Source organism: Phyllostomus hastatus, unplaced genomic scaffold (assembly GCF_019186645.2).
Source record: "Phyllostomus hastatus isolate PE091 unplaced genomic scaffold, TTU_PhHast_1.1 phas_contig_34, whole genome shotgun sequence".
NCBI lineage: Eukaryota > Metazoa > Chordata > Mammalia > Chiroptera > Phyllostomidae > Phyllostomus > Phyllostomus hastatus.
The window spans coordinates 10,106,690-10,133,140 of NW_025333857.1; the positions used below are offsets into that span (position 1 = coordinate 10,106,690).

General features: G+C 42.6%; 1 protein-coding gene across 1 annotated transcript in view; it reads right to left on the reverse strand.

Annotated features, from left to right (window-relative positions):
* Positions 1 to 26,451, reverse strand: part of LOC123819766 (methylthioadenosine phosphorylase) — a 49,562-nt gene that overhangs the window by 14,829 nt on the left and 8,282 nt on the right. Inside the window, exons 2-4 of the mRNA XM_045840313.1 lie at positions 23,082 to 23,168; positions 21,854 to 21,912; positions 19,720 to 19,887 (exon numbers count right to left, since the gene is read on the reverse strand). Of these exons, the coding sequence (XP_045696269.1) occupies positions 19,720 to 19,887; positions 21,854 to 21,912; positions 23,082 to 23,168 (314 nt within the window). The remainder of the gene's footprint in view (positions 1 to 19,719; positions 19,888 to 21,853; positions 21,913 to 23,081; positions 23,169 to 26,451) is intronic.

Genomic DNA, 26,451 nt, shown 5'->3' on the forward strand with positions numbered 1-26,451 from the left:
GAAAAGGAGACAGTTACTTACAAAGGATTTCCCATAAGGTTATCAGCTGATTTCTCAAAAAACAAAAAAACAAACAAAAAGAAAAACAAACAAACAAAAAAACAAAACAAAACCTTGCAGGCAAGAAGGGGCTGGAAAGAAGTATTCAAAATCATGAAAGGCAAGGACCTACATCCAAGAATGCTTTATTCAGAAAAGCTATCATTTAGAATGCATAGGCAGATAAAGTGCTTCCCAGATAAGGTCAAGTTCAAGGAGTTCATCATCACCAAGCCATTATTATATGAAATGTTAAAGGGACTTACCTAAGAAAAAGAAGCTCAAAAATATGAACAATAAAATGACAACAAACCCACAACTACCAACAAATGAACATAAAAGAAAGGAAGAACAATGAAAATGAAAACTAAGCAAACAACCAGAACAGGAACACAATCAGAGAAATGGACATCATAGGGAGGGTTTTCAGTGGGGAGGGGGAAGGGAGGAATATCGGGGGGCAGGTGAAGGTACAGGGAAGAAGAAGCATAATTGGTAGGCATAAAATAGACAGGGAGAGATAAAAAGTGGTATAGGAAACAGAGAACTGAAAGAACTTATATGTACAACCCACAGACATGAACTAAGGTGGGGGAATGCTAGTGGACTGGGGGGATGGGGTGGAGAGGAGATAAAGGAGGAAAAATTGGGAAAACTGTAATAGCATAGTCAATAAGAATACTTAAAAAATAAAAGTAAAATAAAATTGAGAATAATCCTCTCTTCTACTTTCAATCTTATTTTCTATGCCTTTGACCTAAGCGTTTTGTTCTGCTGCAAATTTGGAATTTACCTCTCTGCTGCCTTGTTCCTCTACCAGCTGTAATTAGTTCTGAAGTCTCTTAGTTCCAGTTTTTTGTAAAATATTTTTGAATTCAAAACTCAGTGCCAAGTCACCCAGCAATTTCTCACCAGAAATGTTCAGAATAAGCCATTTTCTGAGTTCATCACATTGTTCTAAGCTTGAACTCATGAGTAACACAGGAAAGAGCATCCTCATTTTTCCTACCGAGGGGAGCACAGGGGAGGGGCGGGGCAAGGCAAAGCCAACGGGAAGGTAGAGCACGCAATGCTTATTTCCGGGGGAGGAGGGTGGGGAACAGCACTGAGAAATAGTTTTCCCAGTCCAGTGTACATAGCTGGTATGTCTACCTACCACCTCACTCAACAATGAGGCCTCAGTGCTGTGGAGGAATGAAAACCTTGACTGTGTCTTAAAGAAAAGGCCAACTTAACCCTGAAGCAATTTCAGACAGGCTTGAAGAACAGGCCGTGGCACCATTTATTCCAGCTCTGACTTGATTTCAGCCTTCGTGAGTCAAGTATTAGTAACATCTCTATTCACAACAGTGACTGAATATGGAAATAGGGCCACTACACATCCAGTGATTACACCCCCATCTTATCCATCTCTATCCCTCTTTTCTACCTCCATCCCCGCTTTCCTTAATTACTCCCATTTGTTCTGAATTTTTACCTTAAAACATAACATGCATTATTCATGCTTCATATTATACTATAGATATATGATACTTACTTTTTATGTTTATTCTTAATCTTCACCTAAGGATATTTTTTATTATTGACTTTAGAAAGGAAGGGGGAGAGGAAGGGAAGAGAAGAGAAATGGGAAACTTCCATCAGTTGCCTCCTGCACACCCCAACAAGGGATCAAATCCACAACCTTTTGGGTTAAGAGTGGCTCCTGACCAGGCCTCAAACCCACTGCCTTTTGGTGTACAGGATGGCGTTCCAACTGAACCACCCAGCCAAGGCAATATGTGACACTTACAAACTATAGTTTTAATTCCCTCAAGTGGAATATTTTACATTTTTCTCTTTAAACAGTTTCCTAATTACTAGCTATCTGGCTTATAGCAAATTGCCCTATCTCTTTGATTCTCCATTTTCCAATCATAAAACATGGTGTCTATCCACTCATTGACAAGGGCTCTAGGAGGCTGAAGTCCAGATATCACACAGTAGGCTCAGAAATGAGGTCTGGGCTGGAGACAGAATTGGGAGCCAGTACAAAGGGCAAGCTGTGGCTGAGGATGGCACTTGTTTGTGGTGTTTTGTATTAATTAAGTGTCAACACATTCAATGAAGGATTTAATAATCTAAAATTAAATCACTATAAACAGCAATACTCTGGCACAGTATAAAATGACAAGGCATGCTCAAAGATGAAAAAAATTCAGCTATGAGGTTTCTAATCACAATGAGGTAAGTGGAGGGCAAGAGCCAAGGGAAATGCCAAAATGAAAATGTGTGTAATTTTAAGAGCTCTTATTCTCCCTGAGGGTTTTTTAAAAAAAGATTTTATTTATTTTTAGATGGAGGAGAAGGAAGAAACAGAGGGAGAGAAACATCACTGTGTGCTTGCCTCTCGCACACACCCTACTGGAGACCTGCTCTGCAACCCAGGCATGTGCCCTGACTGGGAATCAAACCAGCGACCCTTTGGTTCATAGGCTGGCACTCAGCCCACTGAGCCACATCAGTCAGGGCTCCCTGAGGGTTTTTAATTGAGAGAGGAGAGTTCTTAAAACTGAGCAAAATGCCAGAAATAAATGTCAGGCAAGTCCCACATCGCAGGGACAAGTCACCTGACTGAACTGGTACTAAGAGGAGGCCGGCCTGGTGACTGCCAATTTTCAGCCAAAGCAGCTCTTCTAACCTAACAGTAGTTCACTCATGCTGAGTATTATCAATGACAGGGAGAAAACGTAAAATGCAGTTTTGTACCTGATTTGATCTTGTCACTAAATTTTTGTGCAGTCTTAAACAAATTGCTTAACCTCCCTGAGTTCTTTCTTCATAAGGTAAGTAACAGCAACATCTGCACTAACACCCTCATTTAAACATGACAAGAGGGTCACAAAAGCCTTCAGCAGTTCCATCCCAATAGACTCTGATGCATTAACATCTGCTTTACATGGCAAATATGTGCATTTGAAGATCAAGTAATTGTTGCAAGGAACTATTATTACTTCTATTGCTTTGAGATTGATCCAGTACCTGGCACACAGTATTCACTCAAGTCACATTAAAGATCGATGCAGGTGCAGCAGAAGCAAAAGTATGAAGTGCATCAATGGCAGTAACATGCAGGTAGTTTCTCGCTACTGCTTATTTATTTTTGAGTATATTTTATTGATTATGCTATTACACTTGTTCCATTTTTTTCTTCCCTTTATCCTCTTCTACCTGGTACCCTCATTCCCTTCAGTATTCCCCCTGCCCCCACCTTAGTTCACATCCATGGGTTGTACATATGTTCTTTGGTTTCTCAATTTCCTATACTATCCTTAACCTCCCCCTGTCTATTTTGTACCTATCAATTATGCTAGTTATTCCCTGTACCTTTTCTCTCATTCTACCATCCCTGTCCCTGCTGATATAACCTTCCATTAGACCGCCATTTCTATGATTCTGCTCCCATTTGAATTATTTGCTTAGTCTGTTTTTATTTTTTAGGTTCAGCTGTTGATAGCTGTGTGTTTGTTGTCATTTTATTGTTCATAGTTTTGATCTTTTTTCCTAGATAAGTCCTTTAACATTTCATATAATAAGGGCTTGGTGATGATGAACTCCTTGAACTTGACCTTATCTGGGAGGCACTTTATCTGCCCTTCCATTCTAAATGATAGCTTTGCTGGATAGAATACTCTAGGTTGTAGTTCCTTTCATGACTTTGAATACTTCTTTCCAGCCCCTTCTTGCCTACAAGGTTTCTTTTGAGAAATCAGCTGACAGTCTTATGTGAACTCCTTTGTACATAACTGTCTCCTTTCCTCTTGCTGTTTTTAAGATTCTCTCCCTATCTTTAATCTTGGGTTAACTTAATGATGACGTGTCATGGCCATGGTGTGTGCTTCTTTGGGTCCAACTTCTAAGGTATTAGGCAAATACCTAAGGCTCTGCCCCTTACAACATGAGGGGTGTGACAAGACAGAAATATGGCCCAAATGAAAGAACAGATCAAAACTCCAAAAAAGAAAAAAATGACGAGGAGAAAGCCATCCTATCAGATACAGAGTTCAAAATAGTGGTAGTTAAAATGCTTACAGAAATATCTGAGTACAGCTGCAAAATAAGGAAAAAGTGAAGTCTATGCAAAGCAAAATAACGCAGAATTTTTAGGTTCAGTTGTTGATAGTTGTGAGTTTGTTGTCATTTTATTGTTTATAGTTTTGATCTTCTTCTTTTTCCTAGATAAGTCCTTTAACATTTCATATGCGGCTGGGGCCACAGCAACCCCCACAGATTTTTTGAGGTAGGGGTTCTGAGGCTTTATTGTTCTGGTGCTAGAACCCTGGGTTGTGCAGTTTGTCTCGCTCCCCAGTTGTTCCTCCTGGTTTATCCACATGCTACTGTGGGACTACCCGGTTGCCAGCCGCTGCCTCACCCATCTGGTCCGCCAGCTGTTACCTTGCTGAGTATCCTCTCCTCCTGGCTGTCTATCTCCACCCCTCCTACCAGTCTGGATGAATGTTTCTTCTTTAACTCCTTGGTTGTCGGACTTCCATACAGTTTGATTTTCTGGCAGTTCTGGTCTTTCTTTTTTTGTAAATTGGTTGTCCTTCTTTTGGTTGTGTGAGGAGGTGAAGTGTTTCTACCTATGCCTCCATCTTGGCCAGAACCTCCTTCTTCTCTTATTTTTAAATCCTCACCCGAGGACATTTTTCATTGCTTATTTTTTTCTTATTTAGAGAAAGGGGAAAGGAGAAAAAGAGAAACATCAATGCAAGAGAGAAGCATCAATTGGTTGCCTCCCATACACTCCCAGATGGGCATTCAACTTGCCACCTAGGTATGTGCCCTGACTGGGAATCGAACATGCAAATCTTTAGTTATGGGACAACACTCCAACTGAGTCCTACTGTCCAGGGCCTATAGCTAGTTTCTTGAAGGAAGAAATTAGTTCTGCAACAGTGCCTGAGTAGGCACCTTTCCTAATAAATGGGGTCCTTAATGGAATCTATTCTTACTTCCATCAAGAGATAGAACTGCATCTATTCCTGGGTCCATGGTTAAATTTGCCCCAAGCTGGGCCTGATGGGAAGCTGTGCTGAATAGAATGTGAAGGATCACACTCCTGCTGGAAGCATCCTAGACCAAGAATAAGAGTGTTTAGGAGTGGTGGCTGTCCTAACGGCTTGTGAAAGTGACAAGTAGTGGCAGGCAGAATAAAGCCTCATCCACTCCTATGCAAAGATATGTACATCCTAATGCCCAGGATCTGTGAATATGTTATTTTACATGGCAAAGGAGAACTAAGACTACAGATGGTATTAAGGTTGTTAACCAGCTGACAATAAAATGAAAAATTGTCTTGGATTAATTGGATGGGTTCAATGTCATCACAAGAGCCCTTACATGTGAAAGAGGGAGGCAGAAAGTCATGTCAGAGTGCAAGAAGGGCTCAACTCACTACTGCTGGCTTTGAAGATGAAAGGGGACAAAGCCAAGGAATGCAGGTAGCAAAGAACAAAGAAACACCCCCCCTCACCCAGCAAGGAATGCAGCCCTGCTGATACCCTGATTTTAGTCAGCGACACCTACATTAGACTCCTACAGAATTATAAGATAATAAGTCTGCATTGTTTAAGTCACTAAACACTGTTTGTGGTGATTTGTTATAGCAGCACCAGGAAACTAATACAGATGCTTATGTGGTTTAAGATATAGCTAACTCAGTTATGGTTTCTGCAGTAATAAAAAACTGATGACGAAGGTCTAACCCCAATTCTTGCTTTAATTGTAACCCTCCCAGCTCACCAAGGTGACTGCCAATTTCACCTCTCCATTAGTTTGGGTCATTCACCAGAAAACAGACTTAAGGGACTGATTGATCTGGCTGGCTCACCAGCTATGTGCCTCTAGATAGTCACTCTGATCTCTCCATATCCCTCAGTTTATACCAGTTTTTTCATATTTAAAACGGGGAATTAATACCACCCACCTTCTACTGTGTATGCGGAGACCGAATGAGAACACACGAAGCAAGTGCTCAGTACTCGTCACTGCCGTTAATGGAAAATTTGCCAACCTTAGAGGATGACTCCTGTAAGGGTCAAGTCAAGGGTACCCAGCAAGCTGGTCAAGGTTGTCAGACTGGGATGTGTGCTAAGAAAGTTAGCGTACAAACAAAAAACTTCCCAAAGAGGAGTGAAGAAGATAAAATGATGTGTACTGGCAAACGATGTGAGCTTGAGACCAAGGAAAGAACACTGGATACTTTCAGAGGGAGGGGGAAGAAAGCCCACAGAAAGACAGGCTGGGGGGTTTCTGGATCAAGACTCTTGAATCAACTCAGAGATAGCCTTTTATTAATCTTTTTCCTTTGAGGAAATTCTGAGGAGCAAACAAGTAAAGGGAACACACTTGTACAGCAGAAGCATGGTACATGTCCACACCAACCTCAGCATGAGTCAGTCAGTTCACCAGCGAAGCAGGGCCAGCTGCTGGCTGCCCTTAAGGAAAGTGGTTCAGGGGAACTGATTCTACCACATCACTTAAAAGATATGCAACCAGGCTTCTGGTCAAGAGGAAGCATAGGTAGACATACTTCACCTCATTGAACAACCATAAGGAAGAACACACTAACTTAAAAATGCAAAACACCCAGAACTGCCAGAAAATCACTCAAGAAAAACAACCAAAACTATGCAAGTCTGACAGCCAAGAATTTAAAGAAGGTAATTCATCCAGATGGGTAGGAGAGGTGGAGATGGGGAGATGGGGCCGAGAGGACAGGGTATGGTGGCAGCAAGGCAGCAGCAACTGGGAGGAATGGGCGGTCCCACATTCACACGTGGTAGAAAAAATTGGGGGATACCTTGGGAGCCAGGAATCACAGACCCTGGTGAGACCATGCAGGCCAGGGCTCCAGCGCCAGGAAAATAAAGCTTCATAACTTCTGGCTGTAAAAACCAGTGGGGGATGGGACAGCAGGAGAAATTGCTGGTTCCCAGGAGAGCCTGGAACGTACACAGACTCACCCACTCTGGGAACCACAAGTAGGACAGCAGCTGGAGAGGTGCTAGTCTCATAAGGGAAGTGGGTGAAGTGCCTGCAAAAGGTGCGAGTGCCAGGCAAGCCCTCAGAACTCAGCCAGCAGTGGCATTGCCCTGTTTGCCCCCTGCCCCACACATGGAGCCACAAAGCAGCAAAGCAGGTTGCCCTGCCCTGGCCAATACCTAATGCTCTGCCCCACAAAATTTAACAGGTGAACTAAGACTGGAAATCAAAGCAGTTCTACCTAGCACATAGACACAGGGAGGATGCCAAAGTAAGAAAACAAAGAAATATAGCCCAAATGAAGGAACGGAACAGAACTACTCCCCAAAAAACGAAGTGATGCAGAGATAGCCAACCCATCAGACTCAGAGTTCAAAACACTGGTGGTCAGAATGCTTAAAGATCTCAAGGAATATAGCAAAAGCATAAAGAAAAAATGAAGGGTACACTAAGGGAAATAAAAAAAAAAAATCAATAGGAAACCCACACTGAAGGGAAGGGAGCCAGGATTCAAATCAACAATTTGGAACACATGGAACAAATAACATTCAAATAGAAGAGAATGAAGAAACAAGAATTCAAAAAATGAGGAGAGTTTAAGACTCTGGGACATCTCCAAAAGGGCCAACATCCAAATCATACAGATGCCAGAAGGAGAAGAGGAAGAGCAAGAAATTAAAAACATATTTGAAAAAATAATGAAAGAAATGTTCCCTAAATTGGGGAAGGAAATAGACAAGTCCAGGAAGCACAGAGTCCCAAACCAGTTGAACTCAAAGAGGTACACACCAAGACACATCATAATGAAAACATCACAACTTAAAGATAAAGAAAGAATCTTAAAAGCAGCAAGAGAAAGGCAGAGTTATCTACAAAGGAGTTCCTATAAGACTATCATATGATTTCTCAAAAGAAACTTTGCAGGCAAGAAGTATTTGAATGAATGAAGTTTTCACTCAAAGTGATGAAATGCAATGACCTACAATGAAGATTACTCTTTTCCTCAAAGCTATCATTTAGAATGGAAGGGCAGATAAAGTGCTTCTCAGATAAGGTAAAGCTAAAGGAGTGCATCATTACCAAGCCCTTATTATATGAAATGCTAAAGGACTTATCTAAGAAAAAGAAGACCAAAACTATAAACAGTAAAATGACAACAAACTCACAACTACCAACAACTGAACCTAAAGAACAAAAACAAAAACAAACTAAGCAAACAACCAGAACAGGTACAGATTCATAGATATGGAGACCATTTGGATGGCCATCAGCTCGGAGGAGGAAAGGGAAGAATGGAGGAAAGGTACAGAGATTAAGAAGTATAAATGGTAGGTACAAAATAGATAGGGGGAAGTGGAGAACAATATAGGAAATAGAGAAGACAAAGAATTTTTATGCATGACCCATGGACATGAACTAAGGGCAGGGGGAGGGGAGGGGGAAATCACTGGCGGCAATGGGGGTAGTGGGCAGAGGGGGGCAAAGGGAGAAAAAGACTGGAATAATTGTAATAGCATAATCAATATAATATACTTGAAAAAAGATATTCAAACAGAAATGTGCAACAGAGACAACTTCCATTTTTAGACCCCAACATCACGTCACCTCTTTTCATTACAGCCTGAGCTCTGAGGGCAAGAAGGCCTCTGGACAGCGAGTATGTCATAGTCACCTTGATACCAGTAGTTCTGCGGGCCATTCACCCAACAGGCTATGTTCACACCAAGATAACAGGACACACACATGTTAACTAAGTACATACACTTAATACTTACAGGAAGCTGAAAACAATCAAATGCCCCACTCGGAGGCCAGCTGAAATAAATCAGATATCCAACAACAGAACAGTGTGTGGCTGTCAGGAAGACCACAGTGGGTGTCTGACTGTAAGTGTGGAAAGCTGAGATATGATTCAAAGGGAAGACAGCAAGTTTTCTAGAATTCCTATTCAGTCACACAAAGACAGTTTTGCTTTGTGTTTAAAATATATAAATGGTATACAATATGGACTGTTTTACAATGTGCTTGATTTAGTTAATGATGTATCTTGGAGACTTCCCTGTACCAGCAGCTATAATCCACTTGATTTGTTTAAGTGCTGCAGAGAGTGCCACGGATAAACCAACCAGAACTTGCATTATTATAAATAAATGGGTGATTAAAAATGTCATAACCAATATCTCCGCATGAGCTCCCCTGTGCATGTGTTTCTCAAGAAAATGAACTATTTGGGTCAATAGCCATGTATATCATCAAGTTTGATAGTAGATCTCACACATTTGCTTTTCAATGGGCTACAGCAGGGCGCACACCTGCCAAACACACAGGAGAGTTTTGCTGTTTACCATGTATCTTCCTACACTATCTACATTTCATTTTATTACAAACATGTATTACTCTTAAAACACAGATGTGCATGTTGAATATCAGTTTAGTTAGAACACCAAAGACAAAAGTATATAAATGGGTGGAGATGGCAAAAAATTTAAGGCCAAGTAACCAATTGGTTAGAATAAAAGAATATTAACACCCTAGATAATTTGCATAATTCTAAGATCAAGAGGATCAAGAAAGAGCCTTCTAAACTGGTGTGTATTTATGTGGGTGTGCATATATATACACATTTATGGACAGTGAGATCAAAAAGCATGTATATAAGTGAAGGGATCATATCCTAGAACATTTGGGTCAGGGAGTCAGGGTACAAAGGGCACTTGGGGAAACAAAAAGAGTTTAAAACTACAGTGGGGAAAGCAGGAGTTTTGGCACAAATGGCAGCAAACTAAGAAATGGAATGAATCTGTTCTATTAACCAGAAGGAACTGAAAGGTTATGAACTTGGACCAACGTCACTAATGGTCATCCCAGCCTGATCTAACGAATGCCCCTACCTGCTCAGGGCACCTTAGGAAAGGAGAAAAGCCAGTGGGTGTTCATATCCCAATGAGGTAAAACTGCTCAATAAACAGGTAACAGTTTTCCCTTAATATTTTCTATTTTTCATCAGGTCTTGATCAATAGAGCACACAGAGCACTGGTGCAAGAACAAAACAAAATCCACGCTCTGACACAGGTGGTGAGTAACAATATCTTTGGGCCTTAGTTTTCTTAACCATAGAAGGGGTTAATAAAGTATGTCTGGGATGCCACCTACTGCTGTGATAATTAGCACCAGGAACATAGTAAGGACCGTCAGCTCTGTTTTCACTGCAAAGTATCAGACACTGCTCCAGGTCACCACAAGAAGCTTTTTTAAAAATAATGGCTTAATCTTTTATTTATTTATTTTTTAAAAAACATTTTATTTATTTATTTTTAGAGAGAAGGGAAGGGAGGGAGACAGAGAGGGAGAAAAACATCAATGTGTGGTTGCCTCTCAAGTACCTCCTACTGGGGACCTGGCCCACAACCCAGGCATGTGCCCTGACTGGGCATCGAACTGGCAACCCTTTGGTTCACAGCCAACACTCAATCCACTGAGCTATACCAACCAGGGCACCACATGAAGCTTTAACAAACCTATTTACAGATTCACAATGTCCCACAGGATGGTTGCTCAACCACTGCTTTGTACACACATCATGGTGTGTGGCTAGAAAAATGCACTGGTTGGTGCTTTTTTTAGGACTGCAAAATGCAAATGGGGAGGCTGCTTGGAAAGGCATGGATTTATATGTATATACATAGATTTTTAATCCTCACCTGAGGACCTGTTCATTGATTTAGAGAGAGAGGAAGAGAGGGGAAGAGAGGGAGAGAGAGAGAAACACTGGTCGGCTACCTCTTGCATGTACCCTGACCGATATCAAACCCGCCACCTCTTGGTGTACTGGATGATGCTCCAACCAGCTGAGGCACCCCGCCATGGCAGCCATGCATATATTAAACTTTAATGAGTCAGAATGCCTTTAAAAAAAGTTTTCACCATCACCACCAGCAATAGGTATAGAATATTAATTATCTAGTACCTAACACCTGACCTGTGGGAAGAGCTCAATATTTTCTTTCACTTCAGAATTATCCAGAAATAACGTCTTTACATTCAGAAAACCAGATGTTACCAGATAATAAACCTTAATATTTTACTGGGCAGAGGAAATTGAGCAGGGATATGAAGTACAAAGGCAATGGAAGAAACCACCGCAAAGGTGACAAGATATTTTTAAGTACATGTCAAAGATCATCAGCATCAATGACAAAAGGAACTAGGAAAAAATTACACCAAATGACAGGAAGAGCTGAGTGAGGTATTCTATATAAAAAATTAGGACATCCCGCCCCCCAGCTACATTTAATTCAGAAGTCTGACAGAAGCTGGTGCTCATCACCACTCATATATACCCCAGGGTCAGGTTCAGGGGGAAGGCCCCACAGAGTGGAGCAGATGCTTGGTTTCCAGCACCCTCCTGACTGTATTTTTGTTTCTGTAATTTTTTTAGGTGGTAGTATGCAAACTAGCTTTGAGGGCAGTCAAGCTGGGAAGAAGTGATGGGAAGAAGTGATGTTAAGAACTGACTCCAATCCTTAAGGGCAGTGGTGACAGAGAAGGGTGGGGGTTAGGGGGAGGCGGGCCTCTAGGGAGCCACCTGCAGGACTCAGAGATGGCATGGAGGGGTGAAAGCTCTGCAGCAATGACCCCGGGTAGAGGTCAGGGCCAAGGTCACCAACTTAACAATTCACCACGTAAAAAATGAGGAGTTTGGGAGAAGAAGGAGTGTGGAGTCAGAGGACAATCAAGGGGATAAATTAAGCTTATGTAGGAGGTGTGTGGCATCTTTGGGACCTTGTCCTATAGCTAGTGTGGACCTTAAGGGAAAGGGCAGAGATGGACGTCTGTGTATGAAGGGTGGTTGAAGTCACAGGATGCAGAGACTAACCCAAATTCAACCCCCACAGGTCCCACTTCCTAGCAAATAACCAAATAGCAAATAGCCGAAGTTTCTTCAACCATAAAATGGGAATAGTACCCTTGTGCGTGGTAAACAAAGACTGACTTGTGGCAGCTGCTAGAATCTCAAAAATTGGGCACTTATCAGCATTTTCATCAACAGCGAGGACATACAGTGATGTGATAACAGAACCAGGCTGCCGAGTACAACACAAGAAGAATTCTTCTCCCAGAGGGAGTAGCTGCCCCCACTTCCAGGACAGCTATCCACCGGAAGATGAGGACAGGGATGCAAGTAATGGGCGAACGGAGGTGACATTCTCAACCAAGAATGAAAGAGATGGCCAGGAAGCTGCAAGAGAACTGTAAGGGTTTAAAATAGCAGCTGACAGGAGTGTAAGAGCTAAGCAAAGGCTTCCTGTTTAATTCTTTACCATAAACTCCAATTTCTATTAAGGATCCTCGCATTGCCCAAGAAGTCGAAACAGTGATGATGTCATTGACATCAGGGAACACCTGAACCTCCTAGGCTGGTGCCTGAAAGGGTGAGAAAGAATAACCCCACATGACGCCGCAGGGGAAGCCCAAGGCAGGGCTGTTTCTTTGGGAGGTGGAAATAACCTGACATAATCCCTTACCACTATGTTTACAGCGGGACTTTCCTGATGAGTAAGCATGCATCACCAGCAAATGCTCACCAGCCCCCAATTCCTCCTAATTCTGGAGAGAAAATAATTGTCTCCAGAGGGCAGACATCGGAACTCTTAGGGATCAATCCAACATCCTCACTTAACAGATGAGAACGCCAAGTGACAGAGGAATTTGGGGGCAGGCCCAGGAAAAATTTTGGATGTCCTCACTTTCCAACTGAGGCTTCTCCCATTGCATCCTTCAAGCAGAATCAAACTGGGGGCCTCAGAAATGAAAGGCCAACGTGTTGACAGCATTTTGCAGAAAACACTTGGCACCAAGAATTATACTCTCCTTTTATTAATCTTAAATTTTTGGTTGTGTTTTTCTCATTGTAAAAATAAAAATCTTTATTTGCAAAGCATTTCTGATAAAGACCACTACTAAAAAGCAAATTTCTCACCCTTATATCCTGATTAATGTTTGCTAGCTTCACCTTGTTATGTTTCTGATAGTGAAGTACTTTTAGAGGTCCTACTAACCTGTATTTTTAAAAAACTTAATATAATGGGGGAACCTTTCCATTTTACAGATCTAATTGTTGCTTTTAAAAAATATATTTTGGCCCTAGCTGGCACAGCTCAGTGGATTGAGTGCGGGCTGTGAACCAAAGCTTCGCAGGTTCGATTCCCAGTCAGGATACATGCCTGGGTTGCAGGCCATGACCCCCAGCAAACACACATTGATGTTTCTCTTTCTCTCTCTCTCTCTCTCCCTTCCCTTTCTAAAAATAAATAGAATAAATAAAAAATAAATAAATTTTTATTTATTGATTTTGAGAGAGAGAGAGAGAGAGAGAGAGAGAGATCTTGCATGTGCCCTGAGTGGAGATCGAGCCCACAACCTTGGTGTATCTGGACCAATCGAGTGAGTTACCCTACCAGGACCTAGTTGTGCCTTTTAATACATGCCTTATAAATATGGTGAATTACTCTTTTAAATGATGACAATTATGAATGATGGTGAAGGAGAAAAAAGTCGTGTGGAAATTGCTGGAATTCTCTGCCCATGTGCACCTTGCCTGGCAAAGTTAGCAGTAGTTTAGGGTAAAATAAAAGACCATGTAATCAGTCTCCCACAAAACAAATGAATCTGTAGAAGTATTCAGCAGTAACCAGGTTGACATGGAGGATGTGTAACAGAAGGAACAGGAAGAGACAACATATCGCCTCATCCTTTGACAAAAGCAGCCAGTGGGCAGTCTTGTCTTGCAACAAAGGCCAAAACCTCATTAGAAATGTGCTTGCTTCTCAAGCACATACAATGGGCTAAAGATAGTTTATTCCGTAAATGGTGTTGGGAAAATTGGACAGATACATGCAGAAAAATGAAACTAGATCACCATCTTACAACACACAGAAAAATATATTGAAAATGGATTCAAGATGTAAATGTCAGACCTGAAACCATAAAAAACCCTAGAAGAAACATAGGTAGTAAAAATCTTTCAGACATTGCTTGTAGCAATATTTTATCTGATATAGCTCCTCAGGCAAGGGAAACAAAAGAAAAAGTAAACAAATGGGAATACATCAAACTAAAAAGTTTTTGCACAGCCAAGGAAACCATCAACAAAATAAGACAATCCACAGAATGGGAGAACATATTCACAGATAGATCTGATAAGGGGTTAATATCCAAAATTTATAAAGAACTTAAAAAACTCAACACCAAAAAACCCACCAAAACCAAACAAACAAACAAACAAACAAACAAACAAAAAACCCAATTAAAAAACGGGCAAAGGAAATTCACTGTGGTATGCAAATTCTTGGTATGCCTGCAAATTCTTGGTATGAATACACACTTCTCTAAAGTGGACATACAGATGGCCGACATATGAAAAGATACTCAATATCACCAATCATCAGAGAAGTGGAAATTATAATCACAAGAGGTATTTCTTCACACCTGTCAGAATGGCTATCATCAATAAATCAACAAACAAGTGTTGGCGAGGATGTGGAGAAAGGGGAACTTTTGCACTGTTGGTGGGAATGCAGACTGGTGCAGCCACTGTGGAAACAGTATGGAGATACTTCAAAAAATTAAAAATGGATCTGACTCTTGACTCAGCGATCCCACTTCTCAGAATATATCTGAAGAAACCCAAAACACTAATTTGAAAGAACACAAGCACCCCATGTTCACTGCAGCATTATTTACAATGGCCAAGATATGGAAGCAACTCAACTGTCCATCAGTAAATGAATAGATAAAACAACTATGAGACATTTACACAATGGAATTACTATTTGGCCATAAAAAAAGAAAAAAGTTTTACCCTTTATGACGGTATGGATGGACCTGGAGAACCTTATGCTAAGTGAAATGAAGCCAGTCAGAGAAAGACAAATACCATATGGTTTCACTCATGTGGCATCCAATAAACAATCTGAACTAACAAGCAAAATAGAGACAGACTCATAGATGGAGCAGATGACGACTAGTTGGGGGAGGGGCGGTTAGTGGGTTAGGGATCGAGGAAAAAGGACTCACGGACAATAGTGTGGTGATTGTGGGTGGTGGGGGATGTAAGGGGGTTGAATGGTAATGGAAAAAAAAAAAGATTGAATAAAAAAATAAGTCACCTCTACGCTCTACTTTACAGTGCACCAGTGAGGTTAAGCTTTAAGAGTATGGTGGGTAGTGCCTTCCAGATTCCAGGCTGAAAGCAAAAACAGAAGCCAAGTAAATCCATAGTTATGGTCCTAAACTTCCAAATCTTGTCTCGGAATTTGACGGGGCCCCCACCATGCCACAGGCAGCAAGCGGCTTCCTCGGAGAAAGAAGAATTACCACCAGGAGAGATGGTAATGGCAGAATCAACTAGCAAGGGGACAGGTGATTCTAGGGAGGGGAATAGACTATGACTCACTTAGGAGGTCTTTCCCCCCCTCTCCCACTCACAGAGTCTTGCTGCAGTTCCTCACAGGTGCCACTGTGAGAGCCAGATAAACCCTGCACAGGCAAGGGTTTGTATCATAGGAGAAGAACTCCCAAATATGAATCTTGGAGCAACTCCCTTACAAGATCCGTTTAAAGCACAAATAGCCTCACAACGTTCTCTTACGACAGATGAAAGATCAGGTGTTCTTTCCCCAGTTCAAATGGACTGTTCAAAGGACTGTCAAGAAGTAGAACAAGCTCCCCTCTTAACCAATGACCTGTGGCTGAGGATGGAGACCCCACCAAGGTAGAACGAATTAATCAAACTCAATAGGGCGAGAGACAGAAGGCACCGAGGAAGCGCACTGTGCCTGAGCCACCTGCAAGTTCTTGGTATGAACTGCTGTTTTCAACTTTGGGTTTGTGAAGAACATGGCACAAGGAGCCCAGAACCCAGGCAAGGCAGAGTCAAGGAACCTGTCACTGTGCAACAAAGTGGGAAAATGACAAAAATACTTCCTTTTCTTATGTAAAATCTAGACCAAGACCAAGATATATTTTGTTTTCTAAGGCTGCCCTAAACACAAACTAAAGATTATTTTCACTCTAAACATTAGCTCAGTCATTGCATGTCTGAGAAACAGATGCAAGGAGTGACTACACACACCCAGAAATACCTGGAACTCCCCCCATCCCCAACCTGTCTGTTGCCCTGCCTCTTCCAGTCAGGCACACTCAGGATTCCCCTCTTCTCATGCCCAGATGTTCAGCTTTTCAAATGCTGTTATGGACAATGAGAGAAAAAAAAAAGATTTTTAGAAGAGAATGACGTTTTCTTAGAGAAGAGCTTCTAGCCTGTCAGACTTGTTCAAGGGTGTACTTCATTTTTAGACCAGAAATCTGATGTTTTTAAAAACAACCATAAAAACCACAGCCAGCTGTCACTCTTACATCTTGTGGCCTCTACGGCCCGCACAGAACGGCAGACATGCTGGGCTGGTGTGCTGTTCTCCCCTGTGCCAGGCACTGAGGGTGGGGAAGGCCAGGTGCTCTGGTTCCCCTTCTATTAACTAAGAATAGCCATGCCATTCTATTGATTCTTTCTTTATCAGAAATTTATCTTAGAGAGCTTCTGAAGCCCACTTTAGAATGAGGCTATTTTTGCTAAAATGACATGCTGGCAAAGCATACAGCATATATATAGCAGCAGGCAAGCATGGATGGTTCGAGCTCAGTCCCTGGAGAAAAATTCACAGACAGCACATTGAGAAGGAGCTGAGTGATGGTGGAGTTCAACCCTTGATTTTGAAGAGAGGACCAAGGGCCACATAGGTACAGTGTTTTAGCCAAGGCCAATCAGAGCCAAGACAAAGCCTCCTAAGCCAGGGCTGCTGCCACCCCACCTGGGCTATAATCCACTGGGCAGCTTTCTGTCAAACAAGTGGAGGCTGTGGGTTTGCTTACATGGGAGCCTCAGGCTGCAGACAGCACAGCCTCCAGCTCAGCGTTCTGTCCCGGCTGACGCCACCACAAGGAATCATCAGTTGCCTGCCTCAACACACCAAGATTTGCTTTGTTAAAAAAGTATCCTATCACTACAACACAGGGTGTTACACACCAGGCAAAAAGCTTTGATTCTCTTCTACAAGACTTTCACACCTACAGAGAAGCAGGTATGTGCCCAAGCCTGGGCAACTGGAAACCACATGGCTCAAACGGTGGCAGTATCCTCTAGAAGGTGCTCCGTAATAGCCATTCAATGCAAGGCACATGTGTCATTTAAAATTTTCTAGTGGTCACATTACAAAGTAAAAGAGAAACAGATAAAATCAGCTTTAATATCTTATCAACCTAAAACATGCAAAGTGTTATTACTGTGGTGATATATAATCAATATAAAATTTGAGATTTCATTCTAAACGATATTCCTTTAGTGATTCTTTTAATAGACCTTGTCTTTTGTTGTTGCTAAGTAATGTCGACTGCGGACTCCTTCAGCTAACATGCCCAAAGCCACAGCAATGGCACCCAGGCACTGGGCAGGTAAAACACGCTGGATGCCACAAAAGGCACTTGCTGGAGGTTTTGAACTTTCAAGGCAGGCAGTTTATCCACACAGCACATGGAAGAAAACAGATACCAGAAGATGTTAAGGCCGCACAGCTAAGAAGTACCAGGGCTTCACGAAACCAGATTTGATGGCAAGGCCTGCTCTTCGGTCTCCACCTTCATGCCCCACCTGCTTTCCTGAAAGAGCACTTGCGGAGAGAAACGTGGGAAATGCAACAGTGCAGTTACTCACTAAGCGACAAACGAATCCCCAACTCGGTACCCACGTCAGCCTTTCCTTTCTAGTATCATCTGTAACACTTTACAAATCCAGATCATTCTGAGAATGGAGTTACACACTGTGCTTTATTAGACCACATTCCAACCATTTTCTTAAACTACTGTCTTCCAAACACATGGACTCTGGCAGCCACAGAGATTCTGGCGAAGATGTCCCCTAAACACAACTCCAGCCTCCCTCCCCCTTGAAGTAATCACATTCATTCAATCACTCAGAAAACTACGGACCTGCCCTGGCCGGGAAGCTCAACTAGTTGGAGCATCACCCCTTACATCAAAAGGTTGGGGGTTCAATTCCTAGTCGGAGACGCACACTGGAGGCAACTGGTTGATGTTTCTCTCATCTCTCTCTCAAATCAACATAGCATATTCTTGAGCGAGGACCAAAAAAAAAAAAATTCAAAAAATACTGACTGAGCAACTACAGACCAGGCAGCACTGTGGGTGTCTGGGATAAAGTGGCAAACAGAACAGACAGGGGTCTTTGCCCTCACAGGGTTTGAGTTCTAGAGAAGATGGACAATACGTATACAGTGTCAGGTGCTAAAAAATGATAGGAAAAATACCAGGGGAGGGGCGTGTAATGATTTTAGTCTACCCTGTTGTGTATTAGGTTGAACCACATGAAGCTGCGGATCTCCAATCATTTCTAGTTTATAGCACGGTCGACTTCATACGTTGAATCTGACAGTTTCATTTCACGTGGAAACAACCAGGAATGCTTCCAATGACTACAAATTATAATGAATCCCTGAAAGGCAGAAGACACACAGAACTGGGATGGGCAAACTCCCTCCCATAACAGAAGACAGAGGAGAGGCACTGGGTATAGTAAGCTCAGAGGTAACAGATGGAAGGAGCAGAATGATGACTGAGGGGTGTGACCAAATGGAGGGCTTCAGCAGGAACCACCAAATGGTTTACACTCCCCGGCACTTCTCTCTGCCTCTGGAACAAGGTGCAAAGCAGTCGCCTGTCTTCATCCAGAGCACCCTGGGAGCACCAAGAACAAGGCGGGGTGGTGGGGGGAACGCACAGGAATCCCACCAGATCCCCACTTTCTCTTGTGATTTCTTCAACTGCTTCTAAAGGCAGAAGCAGCTCAGGATCTCGGCAGCCTGTTATTGTTTAACTTGGGGGGGTAAAGAGAACGTTATGTATTACTTGTGCCAATAACACACAATCCCTAGCTCCTGAGCCAACTATGGATCTTCACATCAGGAGCAGACAAGCAGACATCACACGCCTCCTGCCACCTCGCAGAGGGTTCCTGCCAAGAACGTGCGCCTGGCTCCGGAGCTGACCACTGACTCACGGCCACAAGAAGAGACAGTGGAAGACACCAAATGACACTCAAGGATGCAGTCAGCAAACCCAGCTTGTGGGGACAGCCCCAGGACAAGAAAGAGAACAAGGGATGGAAACCTCTGGACACAGAAGCTCATTAACACGTTACGTGTGTAACCAGTGGACCTCCTCTGGCCCTTCTTTGATAAACCAATTATAAAAAGAAAGCATGTGAGACAACAGGGGAAAGGAGAACTTTGCCTAGACATCTAATACTGAGAAAACATTAAGTAACTTGTTTTGTTTTTTTTAAATAATCCGTATTTTTCAAAGTTAGAAACTGCAGTGAATTTATAAATGTTGAACCTGGGAATTAGGAACTTGAGAGTTTATGATTATTATTCTATTTTGTATTTGTTTAAAACCCTCCAAAATGAAAAGCCTAAAATAAGTCTGTGGGCCTGCACCCGCCCCCCCAAGCCTCCACACAGTGTTCATCTGGGCCGGGAATGACCTGACCAGCACCTAAAGTGTCACAGAGGACTGCTCACCTGTCGATGAACTGATCGATGATCACGATATCGCCGGGCTGAATCTCCTCCCTCAGGGAGCCGCAGGCGGTGGTCACCAGGACGTGTGTGCAGCCCTCCTCCTTCAGGGCCCACACGTTCGCCTGGTAGTTGACGTTGGAAGGCATGATGGTGTGCTGCCTCCCGTGCCTGCGGGCAGGGTGAGAGTGGTGGGTGAGGCAGCAGCACATTTCAATGGTTAGAAAAGAAAACTAATTTACAGTGGTGCCTTCCAGCCTTGTCCACCAACGCGCTTTCATTGGCAGAGGGAAAAAAAGAGGCTGTATAATAACTAGCTAACTCTGAAGTGCAGGCCAGCTTTATATTCTGTGTATTTATTTTCCTACCAAGAATAGGTAATAACTTACTTAGAATTCCCTCTCTAGGAAGATGTATTGTGTCTACTTTACGGGGCACCAAAACCTCCCAACTGAGGCATCTGTTCTCACATGAGCCACAGCACAGAAAACAAGAGATGCCAACAAAGGCAGACCAAGTAGAAATAAAAACTCAAGTTTCCAGTTGAATCTCTCCATTCCTTCTGCCCCATTTCCCAAATAAGTTGCTGAAATGTTTAGAATGTGAGAGTTCCCAGTTGATTATGATGACATTAGAAGGATTCCTCTGAGAACACATTACCTCACGCATGAGCCGTATTATAGGCTCAACTGTGACCCACCTTTGTGTGTTGAATTCCTAACCCCTAGCACAAGCAGAATGTGATCATATTTGGAGACAGGGTCTTTAACAGGGTAATTAGGCTGGCTGGTGTGACTCAGTGGATTGAGCGCTGGCCTGCGAACCAAAGGGCCGCCAGTTCTATTCCCAGTCAGAGCACATGCCTGGGTTGCAGGCCAGGTCCCCAGTAGGGGGTGCTCGAGAGACAACCACACACTGATGTTTCTCTCTTTCTCCCTCCCTTTCCCTCACTCTAAAAATAAATAAAAATCTTTAAAAAAGAGTAGTTAAGTTAAAATGAGGTCATTAGGGTGGGCCCCAATTTAACATAAATGGTACTTTTAGAAAAAGAGAAAATCTGGACAGAAACATACAAAGAAGGCAGAACATGGGAAAATACAGGAAGATGGTCATTACAAGCCAGAAAGACCCGGAACAGATCCTTCCCTCACGTCCACAGAGGAAACTAATCCTGCTGACATCCTGCCACTAGGTAGATCTGAGACTGAATTACAACCAATAGGAGGCAGCAAAGCTGCCACTGGGAATCATGCCCATAGTTAGGCTCCACCCTGACAGCAGAGACCCTCCTGCTAGCCTTGAAGGAGAAGGCTGGTCTCACGAACCGCCTGCCCGTGGTGGAGAAGGCGGACAGTCTCTAGGAGCCAAAGGCCTCAGTCCTAAAGCCTTGAGGAACTGAATTCTGCCAGCCACCACATGAGCCTGAATGTGAATCTGGGGCCCCAGATGAAAAAACAAAACAAAACAAAACAAAAAAAACAAAACCTTGAATCTACCTTATGTGACCTCAAACAGGACCCAGCTAAGCCATGCCTTTATCACTAACCCCTGGAAACTAGGACATCACATGTGCTGTTTTAAGTTGCTAACTGTGTGGTAATTTCTTATGCAGCAATAGAAAACTAATACATGTAGCTTCCAACAATGTGGTAACGAATTATTTTCTCCCTCTACAATCTAGAACCGCACTAGACTTGTCAAGGAAACATGGGTGTGGAAGCCATAGAGAACCCACTTCAGGGATCCAACCCACTCCCCACAAACTTAGAACTGCAGTAACATTCACAAGGGGTCATGAATGAAACAGTTTTTCTTTATCTTGTTAAGTAGAGAAAAAAACAACAGCAATAAAAAAACAAAAACAGAAGAAACACTTCCTCTTGCAGCTAGAAGTGAAGGAAACCAGAGCTTCAAGTTTAGTCAAACTGCTCACTTACAGGATGGTCCTAAGTGCTTTCCCAATGTTAAGGAGGGGGCGGGGAGACCTACGGCAGTCTAACTTAGCCCAAAAACCAGAAGTGGTGAATTAAAGTGACTAAAATGCTTTGGCTTCCCCAACACAAAACTCTTTCCAGATTTTAAGCTACATTTAAATTCTCCTTTAGCAGTAACACTCAAAAACCTTAAAACACCTTACCTTGCAAGGAGGACGCAATCAACATTCTTTATCTTCCCCAAAATTAAGGCATCAGAAGGCTGCACACAATAAATAATGGTTATGACTCAGTGATTTGAAAACATGTATAAACAGTTAAAAAGCTGCCACTTAATTGTTTGACCTTGAAAAGATTCGTGGACACTTGAAGCTTGAGGATACACTTTAAAGAAATAAGAGTCTACATGTGATGGATAATCACTCAATATTTACTGAGAACTTTACAAGCAGAGTTTCACAGGACTCGCAAGGCTGCCTCAGGTGTGAGGGCAGGCGTCATTTAGGGAGACCTATTTGTAGCAAGCACCCTGGGGGGACTCTGACAGCAGACCGGTCAAATACAGCTGTGTTGAGGTATCTGTCAGGTGTGAGAGGGAGACAGAGAGGAGGGGAGGCTGCCATCAGGGGACTCAGCACTGGAGCTGTTTACTCTGCTAACCAGCTGGGAGACCCGGCTATGGATGCCCTGGGGTGATGGAGGGGAAGGTCCTGAGATTCTGAGGGGTGAAGAAAAACGAAGGCTAAGAAGTGAACGAAGCTTAAAGCACAACTTGGGGGACATGCGGTCACTCTAAGAATTGGGCTGAAAAAGAGGACTGGGTTGGGACTGGCAGATGAAGGCATCTTCACAGTAGGATCAAAGAACAGCGATGTGTGGCAGGGCCACTGTGAAATTAGGAGGCAGACACCCCCGCCCAAGCTGGGTGACACGGGGGCTGGGGGAGCAAACGGCCTCCTTCTAACGGAGTAGGAAGGTTTTATTTCTAGTTCAGCTATGCAGTCGTGTTATGAATCCCCAAGACACCCCCACCCCGGGCCAGGGCTCCCTTCATACGATGTTCCTGCCCACGGTCCGTCTCCTAAATTACTGTGATGTGTGACCTATCTGCTCTAGATTAGCAACTGATTTAAATGCTTCAAATGCAGAGAACTGAAGGGTACAGTTGCTATGTCTAAAATGAGTAGGTGGCTTCCAGGAATATAAAGTGAGAACTAATTTGCACGTGTTCAGAACAGGAAAGTGCAAGACATGCTCAGGGACACTGTCAGGGCTGGCAGAACCCACTGACGGGCTCCGGGCCCCTCTCAGCCTGGGGCAGGCAGTCCTGGGCAGATAAGACAAAAGCAATTAAAACATTTTTTTAACTGAACAATAAAGTCAGCAAGGAGAAAGGAAAAAGCTAGTACATCTCCATTAACTGGTATTAACCTTGCCAAATGGAGTATCCACATATTTCTCGGTTCTTCCTTCTAAGATTTCTGGATCATCCAGGCCTGTTCCACCAATTATTCCAATCTGAGGGAGGAAAAAAAGGTATCATATTTGACCACTTTTCATTAGAAACAAAATCATTATTTTAAGCAAATTTGTTTACTCATATGTTGCTCCTCTCCATTCCTGTTAAGCCCTCAAGTTATTTTTAAAAATCTGAAATTACTAAAAAACAGTCATTCAAAAAAACATCTGAAGGCCATCTGTATTCTAGAAATAACCAAAATGTGGGTCACCTTTTTGGGCTTTACCACATTTATTGCTGATAATTTGAAAAATTAGCAATGAATGGTACTTTAGTTTAAACAGAAAACCAAACTTAAAAATAGGCAAATGTGGTTGCAGAAAGTACTCTCTAACTGATTTTCCATTCTCTACCAAATGGGCTATAGAATAAACAATGTTCAAAAGACTGCTGAGATAGAAAGTATTCTGAATAGCCACTTTGTAATGATCTCTCATTGCCCCATTAAATAAAGAAACAAGAAAGCAGCGTTGTAGCTGGAGGGAGTGACTTGGTGGGTTGGAGTATAGTCCCTCATACCAAAGGTTACAAGTTTGATTCCTGGTGAGGGCACATACCCAGGCTGTGTGGTTCAATCCTCCGGAGTGTATGGGAGGCAACCGATCGATATTTCCCTCTCACATCAATGTCTGCTTCTCTCATTTTCTCTCCCCCCTTCCCTAAAATAGATGAACCTATTTGAAGAAACAAGACAGATTTTCTTTCTTTCCTGTGCCACTAAAATCAGAGCTATAAGGGATCACAGGTAAAAAAGTATGGAATAGCATGAAAAGTTAGTCTCACCTATATTTACACAATCCAAATGTAAATATAAGTAAGTCATTCAAAGTTAAAAAAAAAAAAGAAAAGAAATCCCAGTGTTGTGTTGCATTTTTCCAGAAAACAACTGAATAGTCCTTGTCTTCAGGGACTACTCAGAGTTAAAGAAACCAGGTGCTACTGTCTAGACTTAATCTAATTTGATGACTAATAAATACAAACAAGAACAATTACAAAGGTAACTAAAATATTAACTAGCCAACTAACTGAAAATTAAATAAATGAAATCGTTAGGAAGGTTCCTCCCTAGGGGAATGCAATGGCCTACTTTTAGACTCCCCGTCACAGCACCTTGCAGAGCTGTTGTGCGGCTCTCGGGCAAGGGCCACTGTACCTGCCTCCCACAGCCTGACTGGCACCTCTTCATCACACTGGGAGATACACTACCCCAATCCTCCTGACCACTCAGCGACCCCGCCCTGTAGAGCTTAGGTTCCCAGCCCAATCTTAGTATTTAAATCGTCAGCAACAGCCCTGGCTGGGTCACTCAGGGTGTCATCCCAATATGCCAAGGTTGCAGGTTCCATTCCCAGTTAGGGCACACACAAGAAGCAACCAATGAATGAATAAATTAGTGGAACAGTAAATCAATGCCTCTCTTTCTAAAAATCAATAAATAAAATTTTTTTAAAACTGTCAGCAACAGGAAACAAAGATGACAATTTACTAAGAAACCTAATGGAAACTGACCTGAACATTTTTTTTCCAATGAAAAGGTTTAAATCTATTGTCACTTGAGAAAAATTTCCACTAAATGGAAGAAAGTAGCTCCTTGGGGAAAAAAATTCATGAGTTCAGAATTAACTGAACATCTGAATACTTTCCAGATCAGGTTGGCTGATTTATTATTAATGTAAGTGAAAATATAAAATTAATATACAAGGAAAAATGGTTACCTCTCTGGCCCTCAGTTTTCTCAAAAAAAAAAAAAAATTAACAAAAGAGAAAATAAGGGCAATTTGGTGAGACTCTACTGAAGATCTGGCTGTTAAATGATGTAGAACTCTGTCCCAACTTCCTCAAGTGGTTAAACCAGTTTTTAAAAATCTATACCCCACCCCATGTCTTTACCTTGCTACAATTTTGAACATCAAAGGTAAAGACTAACAGCCACTTTGCCACATTTCGTGTTTTCAAATAAACAGAAATGTTCACTCAAGTGAGTATATTTAACCATCATGCTAGTCCAACAGAAATTTTTTCAAAAAATCAGTTTCATGCAATCCTAATCATCCTCTGGCTGGCCTCTCCATTTTATCCTTCATTTCAAGTCCCTCTGAAGCACCACAGATTACAGGGGACTAGTAACTGTCTGGCACATGCCTCACAGAACTGAACTGCTGACTGAAATTATTCTCAGTGTAATCTTCAGTGATTCAGTCACTGATGAAAACTTCCGTTTATTTTTAAACTTATGACCGTTTTGACCTGGCTGTTTCTGGATGTTCCCTGGGGCATTGCATCTCACATTCTAGACTCTCAGACCCATATACACAAAACACACCTGACTGTTTTGAAACCATGCTCAGTTAAGAAATGCTAATACGGATCCTACTGAAGTTCAGAACCTTTGAGTTCATCCTCAGAAGCCCCAAGCTTCAGTCCACACCACTCTGGCTACTTGATGACCTTGCACTAGGCAGCTGGTCATTCAGCCCTCTGCAAGGAACATGTAGTACTGGGTATGAAAGCAAGGGCTGCTTATTGCTAGCCAGAAAGGCCAGGATGTGGTCTCTGGCCCTGGAATTATCTACAGGAGAGTCCATCCAGTCCCCCAACTGGCTCTAGTTGTTTATTGAAACACTTACCTTACAAGGGATACAGAACAAGTGTAGCAAGTGAGTACTGCCACCCCAGGGAATTGAATTTCTAACCCTTCTCATGCAGCTGCAGATTGAGGCAGCAGTGCCAAGATGTGGCAATGCCGCCACCTGCTGGCCCCAGAGCAAAGTACCACTAGGATGAAACTTGCAAGCAGCGATAGCCTCATTCTGCAACTTCTAATTTCAAGTCAACTCAATACCAGCATTGGTAATGCTTTGAATAAAAAAAAAAGTAGCAGTGCTGCCCTAAAGGTTGTGGGTTCAGTCCCTGGTCAGGGCACATGCCTAGGCTCAAGGTTTTATCCCAGGTCAGGAGCAGGGACAGGGTGAGCTGAGTGCAGGAGGAAACTGATCAATGTTTCTCTCTCACACTGATTGATGACTCCCCCCTCCTTCCACCGCATCCTCTCCCTCAGTCTCTCTAAAAATCAATAAACATATCCTCAGATGAAGATATAAAGAAAGTATCTGAGCTATTACATGTCACAGGTGCTATGCTAGGTGCTTTAGCGACCTCACCTCATTTGACCTTAACTACTATCCTATAGGACAGACCTTATAGTATTACACCTATTTTACAAAATGAAAAGAGAAAGCATAAAAAATAAGGGCCTTTTCGAAGAACAAATCACAAGGAGCC